Source organism: Choloepus didactylus, chromosome 5 (genome assembly GCF_015220235.1).
Source record: "Choloepus didactylus isolate mChoDid1 chromosome 5, mChoDid1.pri, whole genome shotgun sequence".
Lineage (NCBI taxonomy): Eukaryota > Metazoa > Chordata > Mammalia > Pilosa > Megalonychidae > Choloepus > Choloepus didactylus.
In genome coordinates this window covers 51,420,702-51,447,266 of record NC_051311.1, presented here as the reverse complement: position 1 = coordinate 51,447,266, position 26,565 = coordinate 51,420,702, and the positions used below count along the sequence as shown (strand labels likewise).

Sequence of the window (26,565 nt, the reverse complement as noted above, 5' to 3'; positions counted from 1 at the left end):
TTATACCGAATACTATTGGATTGCAGATGGATATGCCAGCTGGTTCAGTGGATGTCAGAGAAAGTAGACTTTTAAATACTGTCCTCTTGTTTTAGCAGGTAGCATTTTATGTTGGATATGATATTGAATTAGGAATCCATCAAACTGGATTTTAAACTAAATCTTTCATACAAAGTTCCCTAAAATTCCCATTGTTATATTTTCAATAAAGTTAATATCACTATTCCTATTTATTTGACATGTTGAGTCATTTGAAATATTCTACTATTTTTCTCTAAATAGCAGGCTCATGGAACCTCTAGTTTAATTTTATGTTCCTATACTCATTTCATGAAGGACTTAAGATGAAACCTATAAAAAAAGGAAAATCACTGTCACAAATATATAGGCCACTGTGAGAAGGGCAACACAGAAGTTCTTACTTATCTGCTGAGTTTTTTTTGTGGGGATAAACAAAAAAATATGAGGGCATTTTTGAAGAGATAACATAAGGCAGAGTAAGTGGATATAATCAATTTACCTTTAAATAGTTTGAACTAGTTTGAAAAGTATGGTACTCCAGACTTTTGTCATGAATTGAGGACTGGTTTACAGATGGGAAACACTGGATAAATTGTCATTTTTTAATGCAATTATCATCACTGGACTAAACCCAAGATCCATAATTTGACATTTAAAATAATGTGGAAGCAGAAACATCCAGGTTCATCTCCATATTTGCAGTTAACAGTGAGTTCTCAGTTTTATAATGCCTAGTCCCTGATTTGCTAGAATGAGCTTGAGTAGGTTTTTTAAAAATGGCAAAATGAGTTTCGCTATAGCAAATGGTTGTTGGGCTTTAACTTAAAACCAAAAAAGAATGTTTGCAGCTAAAGACCTAGTAACAACTCTTTAGCATTTTATTGGCTTTTTTTAAAGCAGCATCAGGACAGTAATTGAAAGTGACGGATATTTCCATATTAAAGATCATAGGGTATTGGAATTTGTAGTGATTTATAATGGCTGATGTTCTTTTAAAAATACAGAACAATACTAAAAAACATTCAGGGGAGGAAAATCTAGAAGTGATTTGAAATATTAGGGAATTATGGAGAATGAGCCCTGAAACCCAAAGGTACCAGTCTCTCCAAGAACATCAAGTAGTTTCATTCCTCTATCCCTTAATGTCGACACCCCTTTTCAGCATGAAGAACCTAGACTGGTCATTGCCCAGATATCCCTGAATGAGGGAAGAGTTGTAACTGAGAAGTTAGGATTTAACAAATGATTATGACTACGGAATCATTATATACTATATTTCTTCTTAGTTTCTAGTATATTAGATTAGCCAGAAAGACATGTTTGTAATTGTTGAACGGTAATCCAGTAGCCTTCACCTTTGGTAATGGTTGTATAACTAGATGGCTTTTATCTTGTGATGTATAATTGTAATAACCTTGTGACTGACACCCCCTTTATCCAGTGTATGGTTTGATGAGTAATGTAAAGATATTCAATTAAAAAAAAGAAGAAGAAAGAAATCATGGAGAAACATGATGATTTACAAATTTTTCAAAAAAGAAAGATTTTGGAAACCACAGACTTGTAAATCTGATGATTATTCCTGGCACAGTTTCAAATTGAATTATTATTAAATATTAGTGATTCTTGTACTATATTGGCAATATGAGATATAAAGTTTAGGGTAGGTCTCTTTGAGAATGGATCTAAGAAATTTGCTCCTCATCTGTTATTTGGACTGTTTTTGTTTTTTAAGAGAGTTGTAGCTGAGAAGCAGGAGAAAAGAAACCAGGAACGTCTGAAACGAAGAGAAGAAAGGGAAAGAGAAGAAAGGGAGAAGTTGAGAAGGTATGGCATAATTAATTGAGTAGTCCAGGTATTTGCAGTTGAATAATCCCGGTTCTAAGACGGTTAAAGGATATGATTGATAGGAGATTTTACGTGTTAATCAGTCTGTTGTGGGACATGGGAAATTTCTGTTTACTTGTTTAAAAGATTAACGTGAAACAATGCTTAAAGAATTATTATTCACTTAAGGTCATTTAGCTCAAAGTTGTTCAAATTTGTGGAAGATTGAATAAAGATGGCTTCATATCTTTATGTCTTTCAAGATTTTTAACAAGGCCCTTTGTTCTAGTTTGCTAATGCTGCCAGAATGCAAAACACTAGAAATGGATTGGCTTTTGTAAAAGGGGATTTATTTGGTTACACAGTTACAGTCTTAAGGCCATAGTGTCCATCAACAAAGGGTACCGTCACTGGAGACGAGCCATTGGCACCCGGAAAACCTTTGTTAGCTGGGAAGGCATGTGGTTGGTGTCTGCTTGCTCCCAGGTGGTGTTTCAAAATGGCATTTTCCAAAATGTCTACATCAGCTTCCAATGGCCGTTTTGAAAATGTCTGTCTCAGATCCAGCTCCCTATGAGAGAGCCCACACTGGGCGGGGCCACACTCCATGGAAGTTATCCAATCACAGTTATCACCTACAGTTGGGTGGGTCACATCTCCATGGCCACTGAACCAATAGGTTCCAGCCCAGTCCACCCTAATACCTCTGCCCCCACAAGAATGCATTAAAGCATGTGGCTTTTCTGGGGGACATAAGTATACAAACTGGCACACCCTTTTTTAGTCTTATTTTTATAATGAGCTAGATTTGTACCAAGTTAGCATAGAACTGTTTTTATTTTATGATGTTTTATGCTTGCGATAAAAAGGTTATTTTACATTGAACTTTAATTTTATATTTCCTCAATTCTAGGATCTACCAGTCATAAGAAATTGTTAATTTAAGAATAGCTAAATGTATAAAATTTTTTTTCTTTATACATTAGTACTCATCACTTAATAAAATCATATTTCTTCATATTTAGAATGTTTGAAGCTTCCTAGTTGCTTTAACCCATTGGCAACTAAAATTACATAGCATCGTGGTGGCAGCATACTTTATGACTTGTCGTAACTTTATTTTAGCAACTTTAGGATGGACAGGCATGCTGCAAAGGGTTTACCTGTATTTGTTTTTTGTTTTTTTTTTTTTATTTTAGTTTTAGGTTTATAGAAAAATCATATATAAAATACAGAGTTCCCACTCTGTATTTGCATTAGTGTGGTCATTTGTTATAATTCATGAAACATTGTGGTTATTTTTTATAATTCATGAAACATTTTATAATTGTATTATTAACTATAGTTCATCATTTATATTAGGGCCCACTGTGTTGGCAGTTGTATGTTTTTGTTTTATGTTTTTATTCTAGTAACATATATACAGCTCCCATATTTGTTATATCTAGTGTTCCCTTGATCGTATTATACATCTCTGAAATATAAATACTTTCTATTCAGAGTTAGCAGATGTTGTGCCTCAGTTAATTGAAGCCCTTTACCAATATGGTTTTGTCAACTTCTTTAAGCTTAAATGTGTTATGCTCACTCTATTTCAAGAAGTTTAAACTCAGTTCATTTGTATTGCATGGTTTGTAATAGATAATCTTTTTGCATTGTCAGTGACAAAATGAGTTATAGCTTCATGTGGATATCTTCCCTTTTTAGGGGAAGTGCTAGTATTCCTCCATTGATATATATGTACTTTATTTATCATAAACTTTTACCTCTGCACTTCATCTCCATGCTCTTTTGTGTACATTGGGAATACTGCCAAGTATTGTTAACATTAAAGACAATATAAATGAAATTTACATGAAAATTCAACTACATGTAGTGCCTTGATTACATAATACAACCTATTCAACTGAAACGACAAATGAGAAAAAAAAATTTTGCTGGAGTTTGTTTGCATTGGTAGGTGATGAGAAGGTACATCATATCTTACTCTGCTTGCCAATTGGCAAATATCTTTTAACATTGGTTATAAGATGTAGTCCTATTTCAGAAATGTTTAAAAACATTTTTTAATCTATTTTTTTATCTGCCTTTGAACTTGTGGAAATGTAACTAAGTATGGAAGATGAAATTACAAACTATACAAAATTATACAAGATGGGATTCCAACTGTGGTATCAAAAAGGATAATGAAAATTATCATCCCTTACTGAATGCTTATTATGTACCAGGCACTGTGCTAAGGAAATTGCCTATTTAGTTCATCTAATCCTTATAGCACCCTTGTGAAATTTATATTACTATCCCTCTTTCACAAATGACTAAGCTGAGGAGAGGGTATGTAACCTACCCAGGTCAGACAGGTAGTGAGTGGCAAGCCAGAGTTAAAACTCTTATTTGGCTGAGTCTAAAACTGCTTTCGGCCATGCTATTATGTAGTCTCCACAAAAAAATCTGTATTGCTTCCCAGTAACGGTAACATTAACTGTAACCATTTATTAAGCATTAACTATGTACTGGAATATGTGCAGAGAGCTTTTATATAAGAGTGTTGCATTTCATGTTACAACATAGATGTTGTAAGATTGAGTTGGCATAGGACCATACAACACAATAAACCCTATTGTAAATGATGGGCCATAGTTAATAGTGTCATTATACAAATGTACTTTCATAAATTGTACAAATGTACTACACTAATGAAAGGTGTTAACTATAGGGTGGTATACAGTAACTGTATTTCATGCATGATTTTTCTGTAAACATACAACTTCTCTAGATAAAAACAAAACAAAAAAAAACCCACATGGGATGTTTTTACAAAATACAAAATTCTAGACTGTAAACGTGCTAATCATAAATAAATAGTGTTAAAAAAAAAAGATTGAGGTGGATGTTCTAGGGAGTGTAGTATGGAGTTAAGTTCCCAAGTGCATGCAACTAAGAGGCTAGTCACACTGTTCCCAGAAGGGAATGTAAAAAATGACAGAGAAATGAATAACAGGATTTAACCAGGTTGGCAGTATGTTTCTGGAGAATTAGTGAATGATGATGAACTATGTTTTTGTTTCCTGGGAGCATATTCTTTTTTGAGAGTCATATATCCTAAGGAAACTCATACGCCAAAGAGAAGGACCTAATGTGGGGAAGTCTGTAGAATTTGTGCCTTATATTTATAAAATTAATATAAAATAAAAAACCAGGAAGAATTAAATTTTAACAGCACGTTACAGTTTTCTCACCTTTTTAAAAATAGATATTATTCCTTTTTTAGGTCCCGATCACATAGCAAGAATCCCAAAAGGTAAGGCTTTATCCAAGATAGGTATAAGTAGTGAAGTAGTGTTTGCTAAAGGTAGTTTTTATAGATTAAATATTTTTAAAATTAATGAGTATTAATAGATTAGTACTCATTTCTTTTACAGTTCAAGTTTGAGCAATGTCCTTTTAGGAGAAACTGTTCAGAAGGGACTTGTGAACCTCAATTTAGTTTTACCAGTAAAGTTATATACAGGTATGTCCTGGGTGGTATAAAGAAAACATTAAGAATATTTCAAAATATTTTGTAAAATCCTTTTTTGGAAGTTCAGTGTAAATATGTGACAGGATTATTTATTTTGGGGTGGTAGATGTCAGGAACAAATTCTAAGAGATTGTACCTGCTAAAAATATAAGTAGGTTAAATTAGTTGGATGGATTTATGAATGACAGATCCATGGTGGGTTGTTAATGGAAACAGAAATATTTTAGTATATGCCCCAATCTTGATTTTCTATGTGTTTATTACTGTCCTATCTCTTTGTACTTCTTATTTAATTATTTAAAAACGCTTTCAAAGTAGCACTTATAGCCTTAAAGAATAAGAACAAAACATAGCAAGGATGTAGTAAAAGACTGTATGCTCTTTTAATTCTTTCTTTTGACATTAATATTTGTAGGGTTTTTGAAGGCTTTCTTTACAAATTTTACTAGTAATTTCTTTCTTTCCATGAAAGGCGGGGATACTTGGCCATCCTTTTTCAATTCTTTACATGCCATGCTCATCCCTGTTTTTTTGCTTTAAATGTCTTCCCACTGCTTTCTTGCCTACATGGTTTCTGAGAAATCAGCACTTAATCTTACTGAGGTTTCCTTGTACATGACATGTTAATTTTTTCTTGCTGCTTTCAGAATTCCTTCTTTATCTTTGGCCTTTGGCAATTTGATTATAACAGGGATCTGTTTGAGTTTATCTGCTTTGGAGTTCATTGAACATCTTGGATGTGGATAGTCATGTCTTTTGTTAAATTTGGGAAGTTTTTAGCCTTTATTTCTCTCTTCTCCTTCTGGGACTCCCATAACGCATATATTGGTACACTGATGGTGTTTCACGAGTTCCTCAGGCTCTGTTCACTTTTCTTCATTTTTTCTTCTTTCTGCTCCTCAGACTGGATGATTTCAATTGTTTTATCTTTTTTTCTGACTTTTTCAATCTGCTGTTGAACCCATCTAGGGAGTGTTTAATTTTTATTATTGTGGTCTTCAGCTCTGTTTTCATAATTTCCATCTCTTTTGATATTCTCTTTGTGTTTTCCTCATTTCCTTTCATTCTTTGTCCATGTTTTCCTTTAGCTCTTTGACCATATTTAGGAACATTTTTTAAGATCTTTGTCTGGAATGTCCTAGGTCTGACCCTACTAATTGATGGTTTCTGATGCTTTATTCTTGTTTGTCTGAGCCTTAGTGTCCTGATTCTTTGTATGTCTTGAAACTTTTTGTTGAAACTGGGCATTTTGATATTCTAATGTGTTACTGCTAGAATTTGGAATCTGAGGCATCTGTTCTTAAGTTGTATGTAGCTTTCCTTGAATGCCAAGGGCTAACCAAAAAGAGAGAGGAAAAAAAGAAAACAGCTTTACCAGTCTTTGCAGATTGACTTGTGTGAGTGCAGTTGCTTCAGAGCTTATCCATATAATATGTTTAGAGAATAGCTTCTGGCCCACACACTAGGGGCCTCCCTGATCCTTTGTGCGCACTGGTCTTGTCTTGGGCATTTTTGTGTGGCCCTAGGAATTCCTGTTTCCTTGGTTCTGAATGTTTCCTCTTCCCTAAGAAACAGTTTCCTCACCATCCCAGATACTGCACTTTATGTCGTACAGTCAACAGTCCCTTGCCCCAGGCAGCATGGCTTGACTGCTCTTCTGTAGCATACTGTAGGAGAGCTCAGTGAGCCGTCTTCTACATGCAAGACCCTCAGGCTACCACCAAATGGATTGGTCCAGACCTACGTGCACAAGGGTTACTTGCTGCCCCCAGAGCTGGTACCAGGGATCCACACTAGGAGTGTAGCTAGCTCTGCACCGAGCTGGTGAGTGGGGGTAGTGGAGTGGCTGGCTAGGGGGCCACAAGAGCCTACCCCTTTTTATTTATTTTATTTATTTATTTTTAATTAGAGAAGTTGTTGGCTTACAAAACAGAAAAATCATGCAAAAATATTTTAATAGAGTCCCATTTATCCCTTCTATTATTAACACTTAGCATTAGTGTGGTACCTTTGTTATAATTGGTAAAAGAATATTATAATTGTACTAATAACTGTAGTCCATAGTTTAGAGTGTATTATTATCACACACACACACACCCCGGTATACCACCCTATTATTAATAACTTGCATTAGTGTGGTAATTTGTCATTATTTGTGAAGGAACATTTTTATATTTGTCCATCATTTGCAATAGGGTTCACTGTGTTGTGTAGTCCTATGTTTTAGCTTTTAACTTTTATTCAAGTAACATATATATGACCTAAAATTTACCCCTTTTAGCCAAATTCACATGTATAATTCAGTGCTGTTAATTACACTCAAGATGTTGTGCTACCATCACCACCGTCCATTTCCAAAACTTTACAATCAACCTAAAGAGAAATTCTGTACAAATTAAGCATTAACTACATATTCTACACCCCCAACACAGCCCCTAGAAACCTATATTCTAGATTCTGACTCTGAGTTTGCCTATTCAAATTACTTCATATCAGTAGGATCATACAATATTTGTCTTTTTGTGTCTGGCTTATTTCACTTAACATAATGTCTTCGAAGTTCATCCATGTTGTCACATAAATGAATCAGAACTTCATTCCTTTTTAATGCTGAATAATATTCCACTGTATGTATATGCCACATTTTGTTTATCCATTCATCAGCTGATAGACAGTTGTGTTGATTCCATCTTTTGGCAATTGTGAATAATGCCCTTATGAACATCGATGTGCAAGTATCTGTTTGAATCCCTGCTTTCAGTTCTTTTGGGTATGTACCTAGTAGTGGGATTGTCAGGTCTTACAGCAGTTCTATAGTTAGCTTTCTGAGGAACTGCCAAACTGTTATGTTACCATATATACAATCTAACATTTCCCCTTTTAATCATGTTCAGATATATATTTCGGTACATAACATTCCCAATATTGTGCTACAGTCACTTCCATTCATTACCAAAAAGTTTCCATCATTCCAAATAGGATAATCCTGTACATTTTAATAACTTCACATTCCTTATCCCCACCCCATCCCCAGGTAACCTTTATTCTTTATTCTGACTCTGTGGGTGTGCTAAATCTAATTATTTCAAGTCAGTGAGATAATACAATATTTATCCTTTAGTATCTGGCTTATTTCACACAACATGATGTTTTCAAAGTTCATCCATGTTGTCTCATGTATCAGGACTTCATTTCTTTTCACAGCTGAGTAAGAATTCCATTGTATTTACCACATTTTATCCATTCATTGGTTGATGGGCACTGGGGTTGATGCCATCTTTTTGGCAGTTTTGAAAAATGCCACTATGAACATAAGTGTGCAGATAGCTAGTAGTGGGATTGCCAGGTTATTTGGTAGTTCTATGGGCTTTTGCTTGTTAATTGTTTTGGAGTTCCCCTGCGTACCAGAGTTTGGTTGTTCCTGCTCTTTCTCAGAAGACAGACCTCCCTCTTCTGGGTTTTGGAAGCTGGCAATCCTTTGCCCCTAATTTTCAGCCACTATACTTTTTTACACTCCTTTCATTGTCTCAAGCTGTTCTTGCCTGGAGGGCAAATTCTGGGAGAAGCAGCACACTAAAGAGGACTTTCCAGCCAAAACGGGGTTGCAGACTGGCTCCATAGTACTTGAGGAGGAAGAAAATCAAGGACTTTAAAGCTGAGCTTTCTTGGTCTGCCCAGCAAATGCAGCTCTTCAGCTAACTGTCCTCCACAGACCTGAAGAAGTGCAGGGTCCTTGAGTCTCCACTGTCACTGCCCTTCTCTGAACAGTTTGAAACAATGGCTGCTCTCAGAGCTCCCCCACCAGACCTGAATTCACTAATAAAAAGCTGTGATCAGAGACCAGCCGTGCGCCCCCCCCGGTCTTTGTTGAAGAGGATGTTTATGTGCCTTTTTGTCACAGCAAGCTAGCCAGGTACTGGACCCCATGGTGGCCTGCCACAAGAGTGGGGGACAGATGTCGGTAGCCACCAGGCAGAACGAGCAGTTACTGAACTTCACTGTAATTTATCAGCCTCTTCCTCATGCTGTTCCCTAGGTGTGTTTGTACAGTGTTCTTCTGGCCTCCAGAGTTTCCAAGTAGCTGTTTGAGACAGTTGCTGCCTGTTTAACAGTTGTTCCAATGGAAGGAACAGTCCTCTCCTAAACAGTATTCTTTCTCATCCCTCTCCTCCCTTCTGTCAGTGTCTGTCGGGGCATGCTTTATTTCTCAAGTATGTGATGCTAAAAATCTGATACATTTAGATGAAATCAAATTCATAAAGTGTCTAGGTAATGCCTGGCATATAGTAGTGGTACAGATTGTTTCCTTCACTTCCTTTAAAATTCCTGATACAAATTTATACAGTGTACTGATGGACCTGTAAGAATAAGTATTTAGTTTCTAGTTTGAAATTTGAGTATGTAATTATGTACCAGCCATTTATTTTAGTGTAGATTTAGCTAATATGGTATAGAGTTTGCATTAAGTAAACCAACCAAGAGATAATTTCTTTCTAAAGAAAAGGCTTTACTAAATGAGAAATGTAGTGCTGAAAAAGCTTAAAACAAAACTGGGCATTCATTCAAATCAAATCTTTGTCTTTTTTTTAGATCCAGGTCCAGAGAGCACCGTAGACATCGGTCTCGCTCCATGTCACGGGAACGGAAGAGAAGAACTCGATCCAAATCTCGTGAGAAACGTCATCGTCACAGATCCCGCTCTAGCAGTCGCAGCCGTAGCCGCAGCCACCAGAGAAGTCGGCATAGTTCTAGAGATAGGAGCAGAGAACGATCCAAGAGGAGGTATTGATGTATCGATTGAAAGGATGTGAAACTACTTTTATAATATATTTTAGAGTTGGAATATTACTGGTTTGAAACTTGCGTCTAGTAATAATGTACACATTTGTGCGTGTGATGTTTGTTCCCCTGATTGTATAGGTACCTCAGAAATAAGATACCCATGAGTCAGAGTAAGATGATGGAATCGTTATGTGTAAAGGTTATTGCTGCTTTTCTCTGCTTGGTGTTTCTTGGGAAAAAGTGCTCTATGGGCAAATAATTCTAAATAACAGTACTCTTAGAGGTTTTTCAGTATAAGCAAATGAAGGGTTCTGAGAAGTCCTTTCATTAACTGTTTATCTTTGTTTGACTTATTTTTCTCCAAACTTATTTGAACTGGTGCACTTTTTCAGAGCAGACACATTCTAGTTCTAGCATATTCTTGTATGCATTGTTACATACCATTAGCTTGGTGTAGGGCAGATTCAGAATATTAAGGAAGCTACATGCTTCCTTGACATGATGAGAGAGAGGACTTAAAGGTGCAAACAGGACAGACACAGGGGGAGATATTTTTAGGGACCTGAATATGTACTCAGAATAGACAAAGGATTTGAATATGGTGGCATGTTACACTCAATGTGTAGAGACCACGCTCCCAAAACTTCTCAGGTCACATGATAGCCCTGAAGCCAGATACTTTCTATGGAATGTAAACCATGGATAAATTGTTTTTTTTCTTGACAACTCTTCTCAAGCATATCTCAAGAATATAAATGGTAAACTTTTTTTTTTTTGAGTACCTACTATCTGTTTTTCTTACATTTTTTATATATTACCTACCATATAAAGCCCACAGTAGAATACACAGAAAACTGTTAAAAACCTTTTTTCTTTTTTGACCCTGAAATAGCCATTCCCTGAAATCATTCACAATTTAGTTGGTTCATAGGCACTTAGTCAATATTTTATTTATTTCTTATATTCTTACCTTGTTCAAAATAGTCTTTAAGGTGACTTAAATCAGTAAGAATTTTCTATTGTATTAGGACTCATGAAAAATAAAGAAGTGTAACATGTTTGAGCGAACTTACTCAAGTTGCTCCAAGGAGTTTACTGTATGAGTTAGAACACAAGACTAACATACACCTCTGACAATAATTAGATTGGTGTAATACCACATATTATAATGCTGAACTGTATTTTATAAATGATAGAGCTGTTTGTTTAGATGAGGGAAACACCAGCGTAATAAAAAATGGTTTCAGTAGTAGACAAAATTTGAATAAAATGGGTATAATTTGCATAGGTAAAAACAGGTAGGAAAAAGATATCCCAGATAGAGTGAGTATCTTAAGCAAAACCAGAGAACGAGAGAAATTGTAAGGGACAGAGTTCCTCGAAGTGGTTTATAGGCCACTTGCTACACACTCTTAAAACTGCAAATTTTGGAGGTCGCCCTCAATAAATTACATAGAAAAATGCATTTTTAAGAAGTTCTTCCTGAGTGTTACATGCACAATAAATTTGAGAATCATCATGCTATGGTGATGGAAGGTCTGGACAGTTTCTCTTGCCTGCCCAACTGTCATTGTTTCTGCTATCTGTGAACTCTTACATGTCTTTACTGCTGGTGGGGATGAACGGATGGGGGGGTGGTCAAGTCCCCTCATCTTCTGAGATTCTGTTATCTTAGTCTTAGTCTCTGATGCCTCGTTCTGCATTTATAAAGTCGCATAGGAAATTTTTCCACCATAAATGTGACAACCATAACATCTGATTTTTTAGCATGTTCTTAATGGGGATTATTTTTGTAAAACTATTAAAAGTTTCGTTTTACTCGAGCATTTCTCATCTTTTGATTTTTAGATTATTCTCTTTTAAAGCATCATTCTTTTTAGTTTTACCAAAAATTAGCACATAATTGCTGTTACAGCCTACATTTTATTACACATGAAGTCGTTACTTCTGCATATTTGGGTTTAATTTTTCAAGGTAAAAGTTCCAATTTGGCTTATAATTATGTTTTCTTGTTTTCCTGCCCCTGCTTTGAAATTACCAGTCTTTGATATAAGTAGATTGTCTTTGTGACCTTTCTGTGGCAACAGTTACTATTGGTTAATGAGAACCATTTTTATTTTCCTACCTTTTGCTCTATTCAGACATGTATATTGCAGACTTCAGTATACTTGGATTCAGTGGCCTTGACCAATTATTTTAATTATCCCACCTTTCACTTCATTAGATTATGGATAGTTTGAAATATGAAATAGTACATGGAAACTGCTTAGCATAATATATCAGATCTTGTAATCCCTTATAAAATATTGGTTGATGCTCATCTCATATTATATTAACTGAAAAACAACCAACCTTTGGGACTTAGTATTTAGTGTACTTATTCTTAGGTATCATCTGTATCGTCTCTTCGTATTCCATCCCTACAGAGCCTACAGATAGGGCTAGTGTAACCAGACTTCCACTGGTTGATTCTTTTAAATTAAGTCTGTTAGTTAACTAGAATAACTTAATTACTTAATTAACTGGAATGCTCAAAATATGACAATTATTTTGGTTTTAACCTGCCATAACTGTACTTATAAAACAGTGCAGTAGTATGATTTCCTGTCTTAGAAGATGAGAGCATTATTTATTCAAGTTCTTGGCAGTGCTGCAGATCCTAAATTTGACCATGGGTTAAGTGAGTTAATTATGTAAAAGTACTGTGTCACCTGTAAAGAATCAAATACATGTAACATGTTACTCATTCATTTTAGATGCTGAAAGTACAGAAGATTCCATATTTATTCTTATCTCATAATGTTCTCTGGTATGCCTTCTGACTGAATTTTTAATATGAGTTTGTTTTGTTATTTGCCTTTTTTATTGAAGTCAGGTTTGGGAATTGAGAAGGCAGAATTAGGAAATAGTTATGGTTAATTGAGATTTATTATAGTGTGGTCATCCTTCTCTGTCTCCCATTCTGATTTTTTTTTTTTTTTTTCCTGTTGGTTGGGTGAGCTAACACAGGAGAAGTAAAGCAGATTATTGAATAATGATTATTTAAAGCTCTATCATTAAATAGAGTAGTTCTTTAAGTCAGGTGTTGCCAAACTATTGCCAGTAGGCCAAATCCAGCCAGCGGTCTGTTTTTGTACAGCGAATGAGCTGTAGATGGTTTTTCCATTTTTCAAAGAGTTGTTAAAAAAAGAGAAAAAGAACAAAGAAGAATATGCCAGCCATAAAGGCTGTAAGTGACCTGTAACACCTGAAGTATTTACTATCTGACCCAGTTTGCTGACCCCTGTTCTAAGTCATTGATTTCTGTCCAACTTGGAATTGACATTCTATTTGATACTTTTCACTTTTTTAAGTTATTGACTATATATTATTTTCTATTAAATATATTTTTATGAATTGGAGTTGTTTTATAGTTGCCTGTGAGATAATCAGGATTATCCTATAAATCATCATTTTAGCTTGTTGCATTTTCACCCTTAGCTATTTGTTTTCACCCATCTCCTTGTTTTAGTGCCTTATCAAATATGTTAGGGCTCTTTTCTGTTAGAAAATTGAATCTTCTCTTTCTTGGCTGTATCCTCTCTGTATCTTCAGCTACCAGTAACTTGATATTTATCCTATTCTTTCATTTAGATTTTGGGTTTCCCAACATATTTTGCTCCTCAAATTAATATTTTTCAGATCCTCAAAAGAAAGATTCAGAGACCAAGACTTAGCATCACGTGACAGAGACAGGAGTTCAAGAGACAGATCACCTCGTGACAGAGATCGAAAAGATAAGAAGCGGTCCTATGAGAGCGCTAATGGCAGATCAGAAGACAGGAGGAGCTCTGAAGAGCGCGAAGCAGGGGAGATCTAATTAGCCATGTGCATATCCTCAATCCTTAAGCTTCCTATGGAGATACATACTATTGTTTAGTTTACAGCTGTTCAGGGTGACACAGTGAGCAGTTCCAGACACGATCCAGCTAGGCTAAATACACAAAATCTAACTTGATCTGAACTGAACCTGTTTTCCTTGATGAAGCCTAAAACTACATCCATAGTGTCTGGTGACCTTGTAATACAATTCTGAAAGGAGTCTCTGTTCACAAGTACAGTTTTATATAATAAGATGCCGATCTCTGATTATTCTTTCTAGTAGTAGTGATAGTGAATGAATTGTGTTACTTGCCTTGGGTTTTTATGAATATTTGTAAAATGCTGTCTTCCTTTCTAGTCCAAACAGCAGTAGCTTTGGGAATTTTTCTTTTTAATTCTTTTTTCCTTTGACTTGTATATCCCTAATACCTCCACCCTCCAATTTTAAGAGGAAGGGGGCAGGGAAGCAATATAACTTCTGTTCTAAGGTCCTATTCCCATTATTAATTACTAGCTGATTACAGTTCAAAGCATTTATACTGGAATGTGTGCTGGAGAAATTTGTGTTGGATAATTTTTTTCTTTTTTGTTTAATGGTGCCTCTTTAGAGTTAAAAGTCAAAAAGCTGTTGTATTACATATTTTGCTTTTTTATTGGCATTTTGAAATCAAACGTCTTGATTTTTTCTGTTCTATAGAATTGCTATGTTCAGGATGTTTTGAGGGGGTGGGGGCAGGGGCTTTCATAAGCACTTGTTATATTTTGTGTGTGTGGAGTATAAAGGCTACACCCTTATTGTAAAAAATAATAATAAAATGAAACAATCACCATCACCATCATTAAACTGTAACTGTCTAGTAAATTGTGACTAGAACTGTTTGCTGTGGGCATTTCCTCTATTCTGTTATATCATTAATAGTGCCTTAATGTGCAAGGCACCAAAGGAAATAAATATATACATGCAAAGATTCCAGATGAACTCTTGCTCTGTCTGGGCCCTATACTGACCATGTTCCGGCTGCTTCAAGGCTGTCTAACAACTGCTAGGACTGGACCTGTTGAAGACTTTGGGTTTTTGTTTTGTTTTTCTTCTCTTTCAGCACACTGCAATAAAAACAGTGTAACCAACAGAATGAGACTGTTTCTGCAAGAGCTGTCTACCGACTAACGTTTTAAACAGTAGTTGGCAGGTATCACATGTGACTATAAAATAATGTTGAGAACAAAAATACATTCAGTAGTGAAATTAGTGTCTGTGAGTATAATGAACTAAGATCACTTTTCAACAGCGATTTCTGTCTCTGCTTCCCAAAATTTGACACATTTGACATGCCAAAGGAATGTGGAATGCGGACCTCAGAGAGAAAGGGAAACTCACATCAGATTTACACCTAAAAGGGACAGTTATTAATTTCCCAGTTTAGTAAGTTATGCCTCATTAACTGAAGATTTTCTGCCATATTTGGTTCTATACAGTCTAGTTTATACAGAGTTTAAGAGACTCATCTGTGTTTGTTAGTGGCCTATTAACCTTCTCCCTTCCTTTACTTTTGGTTGCTGAAAAACTTTTTTGTATACACTTTGTTCCTGGTGGTCTGTTCTCCTAGAAATGAAAATTACAAGCATTTTGGATTTAATACCGTGGGTGGGATACACGGGGAGAGGGTAAGATCAGGGAAATGCAGGGAAGATACCTGGGAGCTGACCCATTATAGTTAGTGATACAGCTGGTTTAGAGTTCTAGTTCCAGATCATGATTGAAAAATACATCCTAGCATTATAAGTGTACAATTATAACTGAATATTCTCTGCCTAATATATAAATGAGAAAAATCACAGTGTCTGTATTATTAGTTGTTATTGCAGTTGTGATATGCAGGTAGTATAGGCTGCCTGACTACCAGCCAAGTTATTGATAGCCAGTGTGGACCATCTTTCCAAGACCACCACAGTAGACCACTTCCACTGCATGGTGCTTTAAATGAATGCTCTCACATGTATTGCTTTTAGTATTTAAATTTTGGAGTAAATCTCCATTTTTAAATTATCCTTGTGACAGGGCTAACCGTTGTGTTAGAATAACCCTAAATATCTCAATCTCTCTCTCCTACACACACAGTTTTTGGTACTTTGGTGTTATGTGGTGACTGCTAGAAAGTATACGCAAGCTTAGTCATGTGTTTGCAAAAACATTATTTGATCCTCTGGAGATAGATTGAAGATGCCATGCTGAGTATTTCCCTTCAACAAGCCCTTCATTTTGCTTTCACCAGCCATTACCCCCTAAAGATAATTTTGCTGACCTGTTCAACTGAAACTAAAAAAAAAACTTTGTTTCTGAGTTCTTTAAATCTTTAGAGAGACTTTCCAACTCTGATTATTAAGCCTAAAACCAAGGTTTATTTATCTTTTTCTTTTCCAAGGTGCATTTTAAGAGAATCCAAATTCCATTTTTACAGAATATTTAAAAGTAGCTTTCAGCATTAGTCCTTTAAGCCAGAGAGAGCCAAATTTAAATGAACACTTATCACTGTGGTAAATTCTCCTTTTGAAATGGTAATTTTAAATAATGGCCCTTGTTTCATTGTATAAGTTTTTTTTTAATGCTGGTGACAGTTATTAAAATGAGAAATGTTGATAGATTTCTCAATTTTTAAAACCTGAGTAAATATTACATAATTTTAAAAATACCAAAATACATCCAAGGTAGATATTCAGTTAATGTGTACTAGTATGACTACACCAGTTGTTAAAATATTTAAACATGTCCTTATTCAGTAATTAGCTGATTATGGAAGACTGGAGACTCTTGGAGAGGTCTAAGAGAAGAGGCTTTTGATGGCAGGAACCACTTGGGGAAGACCTGGCAGGGGTCTACCAGAAGAGCAGTACTCAAGTCCAGTGTGAGCCGGGGCTTGTGGAGCACCGAGGCCAGCATGAGGAGATGTCTCTGAACTGTGAGGTGCCTCTGCATGTTCTCTAGGTAGCAGCAGAGACATCAGGGAATTGGAGGTTCTGAGCCTCCAGGTACATCTGGGGATAAGACCAAGCTAATGGCTTGCATGGTATAGTAGGGCTTAGCTGAAAATAAGGTTTTGAGACTCTTGGAATTGATTTGAACAACAATCCTGTAGTACTGGCAAGGAAGACATCCCATCAGCATCACATCCATTTACAGAGGAGGAAACTGGGTGATGCCAGGTAACTAACCAGAAGTCATGAGTGAGTCAGCCTACATCTCGTAAGTCTGAGGTTCTTCCTGGCATGGCATACTGTGACAGGTATGTTCTGGGCTGGGAAAGTCAAAGAGGGACCAGCAGAAATGTCCATAAAGGGAACAAAATGAAAGGCCCAAATGAATGAAGATAGAATAACTTGGCCTTTGTATAGTAGTGCACTGTTTCCAAACTCTTTCATATAGTCTCGTTTTATTTTTACACTATCCCTAAAGCTGAGAATAACACATAAGAAGCCCATATTTATCCAAATTGGGGTTATATGAGTCATAGTTTTTTGTTCCCTGAGAATTTTTCAGAAAATTTGATAAATTTTACTTGAAATCTAGTAGGTGATGAAATACAGAGTTCCCAGTATCACTCAGGAAGTATTCCTGTCAAAAGTGTTTATGCATAGTGTGAGACATCTAGAATATGTGGCATTCTACAGTACAACTGACCTGGTCTCCAAAAAGTCAATGTCATGAAGCAAAAAACATTGTAAGTTAAGAGACTAAAGAGAGAATCCGTACAATGCTTGCTTGAGCATTGAATACATCTTTGTTTAAAAGATATTAGTGGAACAACTGGGGAAATTAGAATATGAACTGAGTATGAAATTATTAAGTGTAATGGTGGAACTGCAATTACTCAGAAGAATATCCTTATGACTAGGTGATGCATCTTGAAGTATTTAGGAGTAAGGTGTCTTGATGTCTGCAACATTTTCAAATAGTTCAACGACTATATACATGACATATAAATAAAGAACAAATGTGGCAAAATGTTAACAACTGTTATATCTAGGTAGAGGGCATATGGATGTTCATTGTGTCATTCAACTTTCCTCTATTTTGAAATTTGCCATAAAATAAAGCTGGAAGGTTTCTTAAATTTTTCCATTTAAATCGTCAGTAAAATGCTCTATCCTGGTGGAATATGGGTCTTTTTCAGCAGGGCTTCTCAAAGTATGGCCTCTGAACCATCTGTATCAGAATTACAAAGTCACTATATGAACAGCCAAAGAGGACATAAAAAGATGAATGACATCATTAGTCATGAGGAAAATGCAAATGAAACCACACTGAGATACCACTATACAACCACTAGATTTGCTAAAGGTAAAAAGGTTGATGTGGAGCAACTGGAACTCATACTTGGCTGGTGCAGTTATAAAATAGGATTGCTGCTTTGGAAAACAGTTCGGCAGTTTCTTGTAAAGGAAACATTCTTACCATATGACCCAGTAATGCCACTCCTAGTCCCTAAAAATTTAAAATCTGCCCAAAGACTTGTATTTGAATATTCATAGCAGCTTTCTTCATAATAGACAAAAACTGGAGACAGCAGAAATAAATCAACTAGAGTGTAGATCAATGTGATAGAGCCCTGCAAAGGAAGGAACTGCTGATACATACAGCAACATGAACAAATTTTAAAACACTAAACAACAAAAAAAAAAACAAACACAAAAGTACATGGAATCCTGAACAGTAAGACTATAGAGACACAAAGCTGGAGGTCTCGGAGGAGGGAGGCTTGGTCTCAAAGGGACATGAGAGCTAGGTGTTGGAAATAATCCATATTATTTCTTGTTGGCAGTGGTACACAGGTGCCCCCATTTATCAAAAGGCACTCTTGACGTGGGTGCATTTTATTTTGTGCAAATTATACTTCAATAGGTTGATTTTTCTTTTTAAAAGTTATTTACCTAGTGGCAATATCCCAAAATGTGGCTTCTGGATCAGAATCACTAGGAAAGCTGGTAAAACCTAACTTGGGTCCCCAACCTCACACCTACTGAATCAGAATCTCAGGTGGAGGGTGGGTTGTGTGTGCTTGGCACAGGGGATTCTACTAGAAACAAAATCTCCAGAAGTGCTGCTCTGAAGCCTGTTCTGAGCTGCTGGGCAATGAGGCAGCCTGCATCAGAGGGCTGGTCTCAAAAGCTCCAGGAAACAAGCCATTGCTGGTGGCAACATTATTAGATGGGATTTTCAAATAATAACAGCTGGCAGTGCCTGGTGGGAAAAGAGACTAGAAAAATTACCCAGAGGAATTCCATGCAGAATCAATCACCTGCTGTGTAACTTATCTCTTCCAACTTCGGTTTTGTAGATAGGTAAAGACGTACTCTGAAAGATAGGCTGAAACTTGTGAGGATTTAACCTAAACAAAGACAGTCACAGGAATAATTTCTGAAGTTAGTAGTTCTCAACCCATGCTGTACATGAAAATCTATTGTGGACCATTTAAAAAAAATCTAATTTCTATTTTTATCAAAAGAGTATGTAAATACAGTTTCAAGTTAATGGTATTAAAGGGTGTATGTGTATATTTTAAAAAGTCCTCTATAACCTATTCCTGTTCCACAGGGGTAAACATTTTTAGAATTTTTGAATTATATATACCATAAAGTACACAGTCTTAACTGTAAAGCTTAATGAATTTTTACATATGTATATATACATCCCATCTACCACCCAGATCAAGATACAGACCATTTCCAGCACCCTAGAACCCCCCCTGGAATCCCTTCCCAGTTAATATTCCCCTCCCCCAAATCACTATTCCAACTTCTTTTACCATTAGTTTTCTTGTTTTTTATATTTCAGATATCTTATTTTTAATAAAAATAAATTAAGGATATGTTTTTTATAATATTGCTTCCATGTAGAGAAAAATCATACCTCTCTCTCTCTACATCTATATATATGTGTGTGTGTGTGTGTGTAAACCTAGAATGATACCAGTTTGAGAGAGCGAAGTCAGCAATTTCATACCACACAAACATTTCAGCGTCTCTGCTTTATTACTTTATTACTAAGAATGGTTTAAGGTGCCCTTCTCTTACAGCATTGTCTCAAATTCACAAGCAGATAAGCAGTTGGGAGAGATGAGGCCTCAGACATGAAGTATAAAGAGTAACTTTATTATAAATACTCAATATAACTGTAAAAATAAAAAACTCTGTAAACAAAAAATAACACGGCTGCCCAAAATAACTAAAATAACATAATGGCCAATGTTTATACTCTCTGTTCAAAACATTAGGAGTACATATGTAAGTCCTTCAACTTGGTAACTTTTATACTATCTCTTTTTTCCTAAAAGCATAGAAAATTTACATTAACCACAATATGTAAAGGCTTATGTTACTTATAATAATCTTTTAAATATTTAAACATCATTAGAACACAACTTTGATCATCTGAGGAAATGTCCATTCTGGCTCAATAAAAAATATCCATATATTTAAATACTTGATTCTTTTCAGACTAAGTCACTTCCAGACCTCAGAACATTTTACACTTTTCTACGAAAGTGTACATGATTCTTACATTCTCTGAACTTCGGTATTAAGAATTAATTCATGTTGTCTTTCAGTGTTTTGTAAGTCCTTTTAAATCTGTCATAATGCCTTTCTTTATTCAAGTTGAAATCTGATCCAGCTTTTATTATATAACTGTCTTTTTTCAGTATTTCTTTCCAGATATCTTTGAATTTCTTCAAAAAAATTTTTTTTCAGATTCTTCCTTCCATATTCCTTCTCCTTTTTTTAAGGCTGTTTAATTCAGCTGTAAGTAAGTTTCTTTGAATTGTCCAACAGATTTCAGAATCATAATTTAGCCCTTTAACAAGAACAGTTTTGCCCAGGCCCCTTCTCAAAATTTCTTCATTCAGATTCACATTAAAATATTTACCCCTTTTCACTAAAAGGTAGCAAAAGAGTGTTGAGTTCTCCTTTCCAAGAAGTTGGAACCACAGCAGTTGGGAAAGTTTTACTCATTTTGTAACCATACCTTCCCAGCGTCAGTGAGTTCTACTCCGGCCAACTTAACCAGCACACCACCACGTGGCTTATCATTCGAACACTTAGAAGGAACATTATTCCAGCTACGGCTGTTCCAGTGCTGATGTTCTGGACAAGGCGCAGGTGGTCATCTGCCCACTGTGAAGCTGGGTGCCACGCTGGGTGCCACTCGGTCCTGGTCGGGTAACGGACGGGCAGGTGCTGTGGGCCGCCCCCCATGTTCCGCCTCCCATCCACCATCTGTTAGTTTTAAGGCAACCACTTCAAATGTTTTTGCTGCTGCTTCTAGTATTTCTCTTCATATTTCTAAATAATATGTTTATACTGCTATTCTTGGTTTGCTAACTTTGGACAGTAAAAGCTTCCTAGTATGGCAGTTTAAAAGTTTGCTCTCATTCCCCTTTCTCACCAAGTGAAGCTAAAAATTTGTGGATTTCCAGGCCCCAGTACCACACTCACCACTCCTTACCCTTCCCTTACCAAGATTCTGATTCTTGCATCTAGGAAGGAGACTGGGCATCGATATTTTTTAACTTCCGCAGGCAATTCTAAGGAGCACCTGGAGCTGGGGTACTAACCTTCACATGTGTAGTGCACCCGATACAGGGCCCTGAAACTGGGAGGAGCTGAAGGGCTCCTGATGTGAATCCAGCCTGTCTGAGAAAGGCTTTGAAGTGAGTCAAACATACCATTGAGATCTGTGGTTAATTTTAGAGTTGGCATAAGATGACAGCCAGGAGAAACACCAGAGTGTTTCTAAGACTGTTAGTGCTTGTCAGGTGTGCTCCTTACAACTCAGGACCTAAATGTTTAGTATTCACGCTTTGCCCTTATCAGAGGTTAGATGTGGCCACAGTTCCCTGGTCCTTTGCCTGATCAGATACAGAACCAGTTTATGATCACGGTTCTCTCTCTTTTTGGTCCTCTACTAGTGATATGCACTTCTGCTCATAATTGCAGGCCCAGCCACTGGGCCATCCTTCTTCCCTGGCTGGGAGTGTAAGCAGCCAGACCCCCTTTGCAGGCCACTTATCCTAGCGAACTGCCTGCTGTGGTGAGCAATGCTTTCCCTCACTCACTGAGCCACCTGGATCCCTTGCCTGCATCTGTGCCCTTCTGCTCGCTGCTCACTTGGTCTGCCTATCAAAACAGACTTGCCGTCTATTTCTGGTTTTCTTGGTGGTTGTCCATACAAACACAAACACACACACACACACACACACACACACACACACACACACATATAAAATCAAATGTCAATTTTCTACCTGAATTATAAATAGAACCAAATATACTTGTTTGTTGATCAGCACATTGTGTTCCTACAAGGGAAGCCAAATTATCATCACACGTTTGCTTGGGGAGCATAGGATTAGAGCAAGGGGGCATTAGCAAGGCAATATACTGTTGTGGAGGACCTAGGGCTGGGGGGCAGACAGACCTCGGTTTGAGCCCTGCCACTTATCAGTTGTGTGACCTTGGGCAGTAAGAATAACCAATATTTACTGAGGGCACACTAAGTGATTGTCCCAGTGCTAAGGGACCATCTTCATTGTCTCTTAACCTTCCCAACAATCCTATGAGGTAGATGTTGAGATGAGACTGCTGAGGTTTAAAGATGTCAAAAATGTACTCAAGGACATGATGGGGTGGGAATTTGAATGCAGGTCTGATCCAGGGCTTGCAACCTTATTTTTTTTAGTTGATTCAAAGGCAAACTTATAGGAGATGTGCCTAAAAATGACAATGGCTTCCTCTTTTTTAAAGAGTTGCTTTATTAAGGTATAAATTGCATGCTGTAAAATTCACCAGTTTTAAGTGTACAAGTTATGACAAATACACAGTTGTGTAACCACCACCACAATCATGATATAGAACAGTTCTATCTCCCAAACAGTTCTCCTGTCCCCCTTCCCAGTCAATCCTCCCCTCACACTTCTGGCTCCTGGCAACCACTCTTCTACCTTCTATCACTAGTTTTGTCTTTTCTAGAATGTTATAAAAATGGAACGACAAATATGCAGATTTTTGTCAGCAGTAATCCACTGTAAGAATGGACCACAGTTTGTTTATTCATCAACTGATGAACATTTGGGTTGTGTCCAGGTTTGGCAACTGAATAAGGCTGCTATGAACATTCAAGTACCAGTATTGGAGTAGGTGTGTGTTTTCATTTCTTTTAGGTAAATACCTAGGAGCAGGACTGGTAGGTTGTATGGTAAGCATATGTTTAACTTTATAAGAACTTATCAAACTGTTTTCCAAAGAGGATGTGCCATTTTGCATTCCCACCAGTGACGTGTAAGAGTTCCAGTTGTTCCACAGCTTCACTGATTGTTCCGGTTTGCTAATGCTGCCATTTATGCAAAATACCAGAAATGGATTGGCTTTTATAAAGGGGTGTTATCTGGTTACAAAGTTACGATCTTAAGGCCCTAGCGTCCAAAGTAAGGCATCAACAATAGGGTACCTTCACTGGAGAAAGGCCATTGGCATCCGGAAAATCTCTATTAGCTCGGAAGGCACGTGGCTGGCATCTGCTTGCTCCCAGGTTGCATTTCAGCTCCTCTCTCAGCTCCTGTACATTCTTCAAAATGTCTCTCTTGGCTCCAGCTCTCTCCAAAATGTCACTCTCAGTTGCTCTGCAGTCTTTCTGTCTGTGAACTCCTTTATACGACTCCAGTGATCCAATTAACACCCACGGTAACACCTCCATGGAAATTATCCAATCAAATGTTTCACTCACGGTTGATTGAGTCACATCTCCATAGAAACACTCAATCATAGGATTCCAATCTAATCAACACAAATACATCTGCCCCCACAAGATTGCATCAAAGTACATGGCGTTTGGGGGGACATAATATATCCAAACTGGCACAACAATATTTTTCATTATCAATCTTTTTACTTTCAGACAAGCTAGTGGGTATGCCACGGTGGTTTAAATTTGCATTTCCTAACAACTGAAAATGATGAACATTTTTTCATTTACTTATTTGCTTTTTGTACATTTTTTGGTGAAATTTCTGTGCAAACCTTTTGCAGGACCTGCTATTTTAATCACAACTCTATAATGCAAATTTCTTATCTTCTTTGAGTCTCACCTATCAAACGGGGATAAGAATACACATCTGACTCCTCTTGTTTTTCCTACCCTTCACTGATTGTCCTTTTCAGGGGACCCCCCCCCCCCTGCCCCACAGTCATATTTTAGTGCAATATGTACATTTCCATATTAATAACAATGAGCCCACTCCTGTCTATAGTTCATTGGTCCAGAGATGGACACCTGAGCCCACCTAGGACAATCAGAAATCCTTCCTTGTGACTAGGAATTTCCAGCTTGGGTTGGCTGTTCTTGACTAAAGGACATGTAAGTTGAGAGCTGTTGGTGGCCATATGCCACCAGGTGGCTGAGGAGCAGATAAAGCTGGTCAGTCCTAAGAGACATGAAGGACTTTGATGGGGAAGGAGTCTCAGGGAACTTTCTGGGGTGTCAGACAGAGGCCTCACCATGGCTAGAGGAGGGAAACACACAACTTGACCACTGAACAGACATAATTCCACATGGACCTGAGGGGAGTGAGCCAGAGGGGACAGCGGGCAGAGTAGGGAGAGATGACGTTTGAAATGTGGATGAGGCCATATGGTAAGGATGCCTTGTGGCCATGTTGGGATTCTGTTGTCATCCTGAGGGCAGCAAAGAGACACTCCTGGAGACCCCAAACTGTGCCCGAGATTCCCTTTTCCTGTCTTTGCTCAAGCACCCTTCCTGCAGACACTGAGTAGTTCCCTGCCTTCTTCCCAATTCCAGGCATTGTGGCAATTCTGAAGTAGTCCCTGAGGGGTAGCATGTGAACAGCTGGCACCCTCAGGATCCATGCCTCGACCCAGGGAAGGGATGTTGATGTTGGGGATAGCAGGCACTGTGACAGGTTCTATTTTAATACTGCTACCTTTATTTAGTGGCTCTCATCTTGCAGTCTGTATACTTCTCTACTGAAAACTGTGAACTATCCAGATTTGTTTACAAGTATATCAGCATCTCTAGATTTATCTACTGATAGGTCTCTCTCCTGTCTACTGCTCTCCAAACTGATGCTGTCTGGTCAGACAGGCTGAAGTGCACTGTAGATGACTTCCAGTTTAAAAATGTCAGAGTAAAGCAGCTTTCTCTGCTTCTCCTCTCCAATACTACCCAAAAGCAGCAAGGAGAATAAGAAATAGAAATGCAAACTCTAGCACTGATGAAACTAGAAGACATGTGAAACCCATAATCACCAAATATGAGGAAGGGATGCCAAATGATGTAAACATTAAACAGGGGCGAGGGAGATGGTTAGAGCTGAGACAAAGCCAGTGCAGTGGAACATAGTTCTGCAGAGTTAAGTGCCACATCTGAGGGAACAAACCATAACAGGCTGCTGAGGTGTAGACTTGCCCAGATCCAGGTAGGCAGCAGAAATGAGCAGAGGAGATAAGGCTGAACAGTGAACAATGCACAGACCAGCTTTATTAGCAGGACACAATCTGCTGGTGAGGCTAGGGGAGGGAGCAACTGTCCCTCAGGAGCAGCCCTGCACCTGGTGAACTCTGTTGCTGGGGAGAAGTGAAGGCTAAAGGAATCCACTCACACAAATCTCTGTCTTAAGAATTTCTGCTGCCTGGAAGGTGGCCCTGGCCTCTTCTCACCATCAATTCCATACAAATAGGTGATCCACTCACCTCACTCAAAGCCAAATCTTAAGTGCACACCATCAGTAAAATGCTGCCTAGAAGGAGGTAAAAATTTTTACCCAACATGGTCAGGAAGTCAAAACACACACTAAGCAATCAACTGTTATGAAAAAGTTTAAAAAGCAATCTCACTGGCTGGCCATCAGGAAAATGCAAATCACAATGCAATACCACTATACACTCATCAGGATGGCTAATTGAAAAAGCACCAAGTGTTGGTGAGGATGTGGTGCAACTGGAACACTCACGCACTGCTAGTGTGAGCGTAAGTTGGTATATCCACATTGGAAAATCATTTAACACTTTACTAAACTTCAACCTACACACATCCTATGACCCAAAAATTCCACTCCTCTGTATATACCCAGCTAAAATGCACAGATATGTTCACCAAAAGACATGTCCATCACAGCACTTTCATAATAACTGAACTGGAAACAAACCAAATCTCCATCAACAGCAGAGCGGGTGAATAAATTGTGTCATATTCATACAACATAAAATTCAACAATAACAAAGAGCAAATTACAGATACATGCAACAACAGGAAAGAATCTTGAAAACATTCTGCTGAGTAAAAGAAGCCAGGCACAAAAGAACATGTACTATATAATTCCATTTATACACTCAAGAAAAAGCAAAACTAATCTATGGTGTTAGAATTCAAGATAATGGTTATCCTTGGAGGGAAGCAGTGAATGAGAGGCAGCACAAGGGGGACTTTCTGGGGTGCTGGTTAGTTTATTTCTTGATCTAGTGGCTGGTTACATGGATGAAAATTCATT

General features: G+C 37.4%; 1 protein-coding gene and 1 pseudogene across 10 annotated transcripts in view; one reads left to right on the top strand and one right to left on the bottom strand.

Moving 5' to 3' along the window:
- LOC119534028 (putative RNA-binding protein Luc7-like 2) overlaps positions 1–15,144 on the top strand; it is a 73,548-nt gene extending 58,404 nt beyond the window's left edge. For 8 of the 10 annotated variants that reach the window (XM_037836049.1, XM_037836051.1, XM_037836052.1 and 5 more), the window contains 4 exons: positions 1,757–1,848; positions 5,120–5,149; positions 9,959–10,150; positions 13,832–15,144. In XM_037836049.1, the coding sequence (XP_037691977.1) occupies positions 1,757–1,848; positions 5,120–5,149; positions 9,959–10,150; positions 13,832–14,009 (492 nt within the window). In that variant the 3' untranslated portion in view covers positions 14,010–15,144. The remainder of the gene's footprint in view (positions 1–1,756; positions 1,849–5,119; positions 5,150–9,958; positions 10,151–13,831) is intronic. The other 2 variants (XM_037836056.1, XM_037836050.1) reach the window with 1 other exon arrangement.
- Positions 15,145–20,532: 5,388 nt separating this feature from the next.
- Positions 20,533–21,259, bottom strand: LOC119535297 (annotated as a pseudogene).
- Between the last annotated feature and the right edge of the window lie 5,306 nt (positions 21,260–26,565).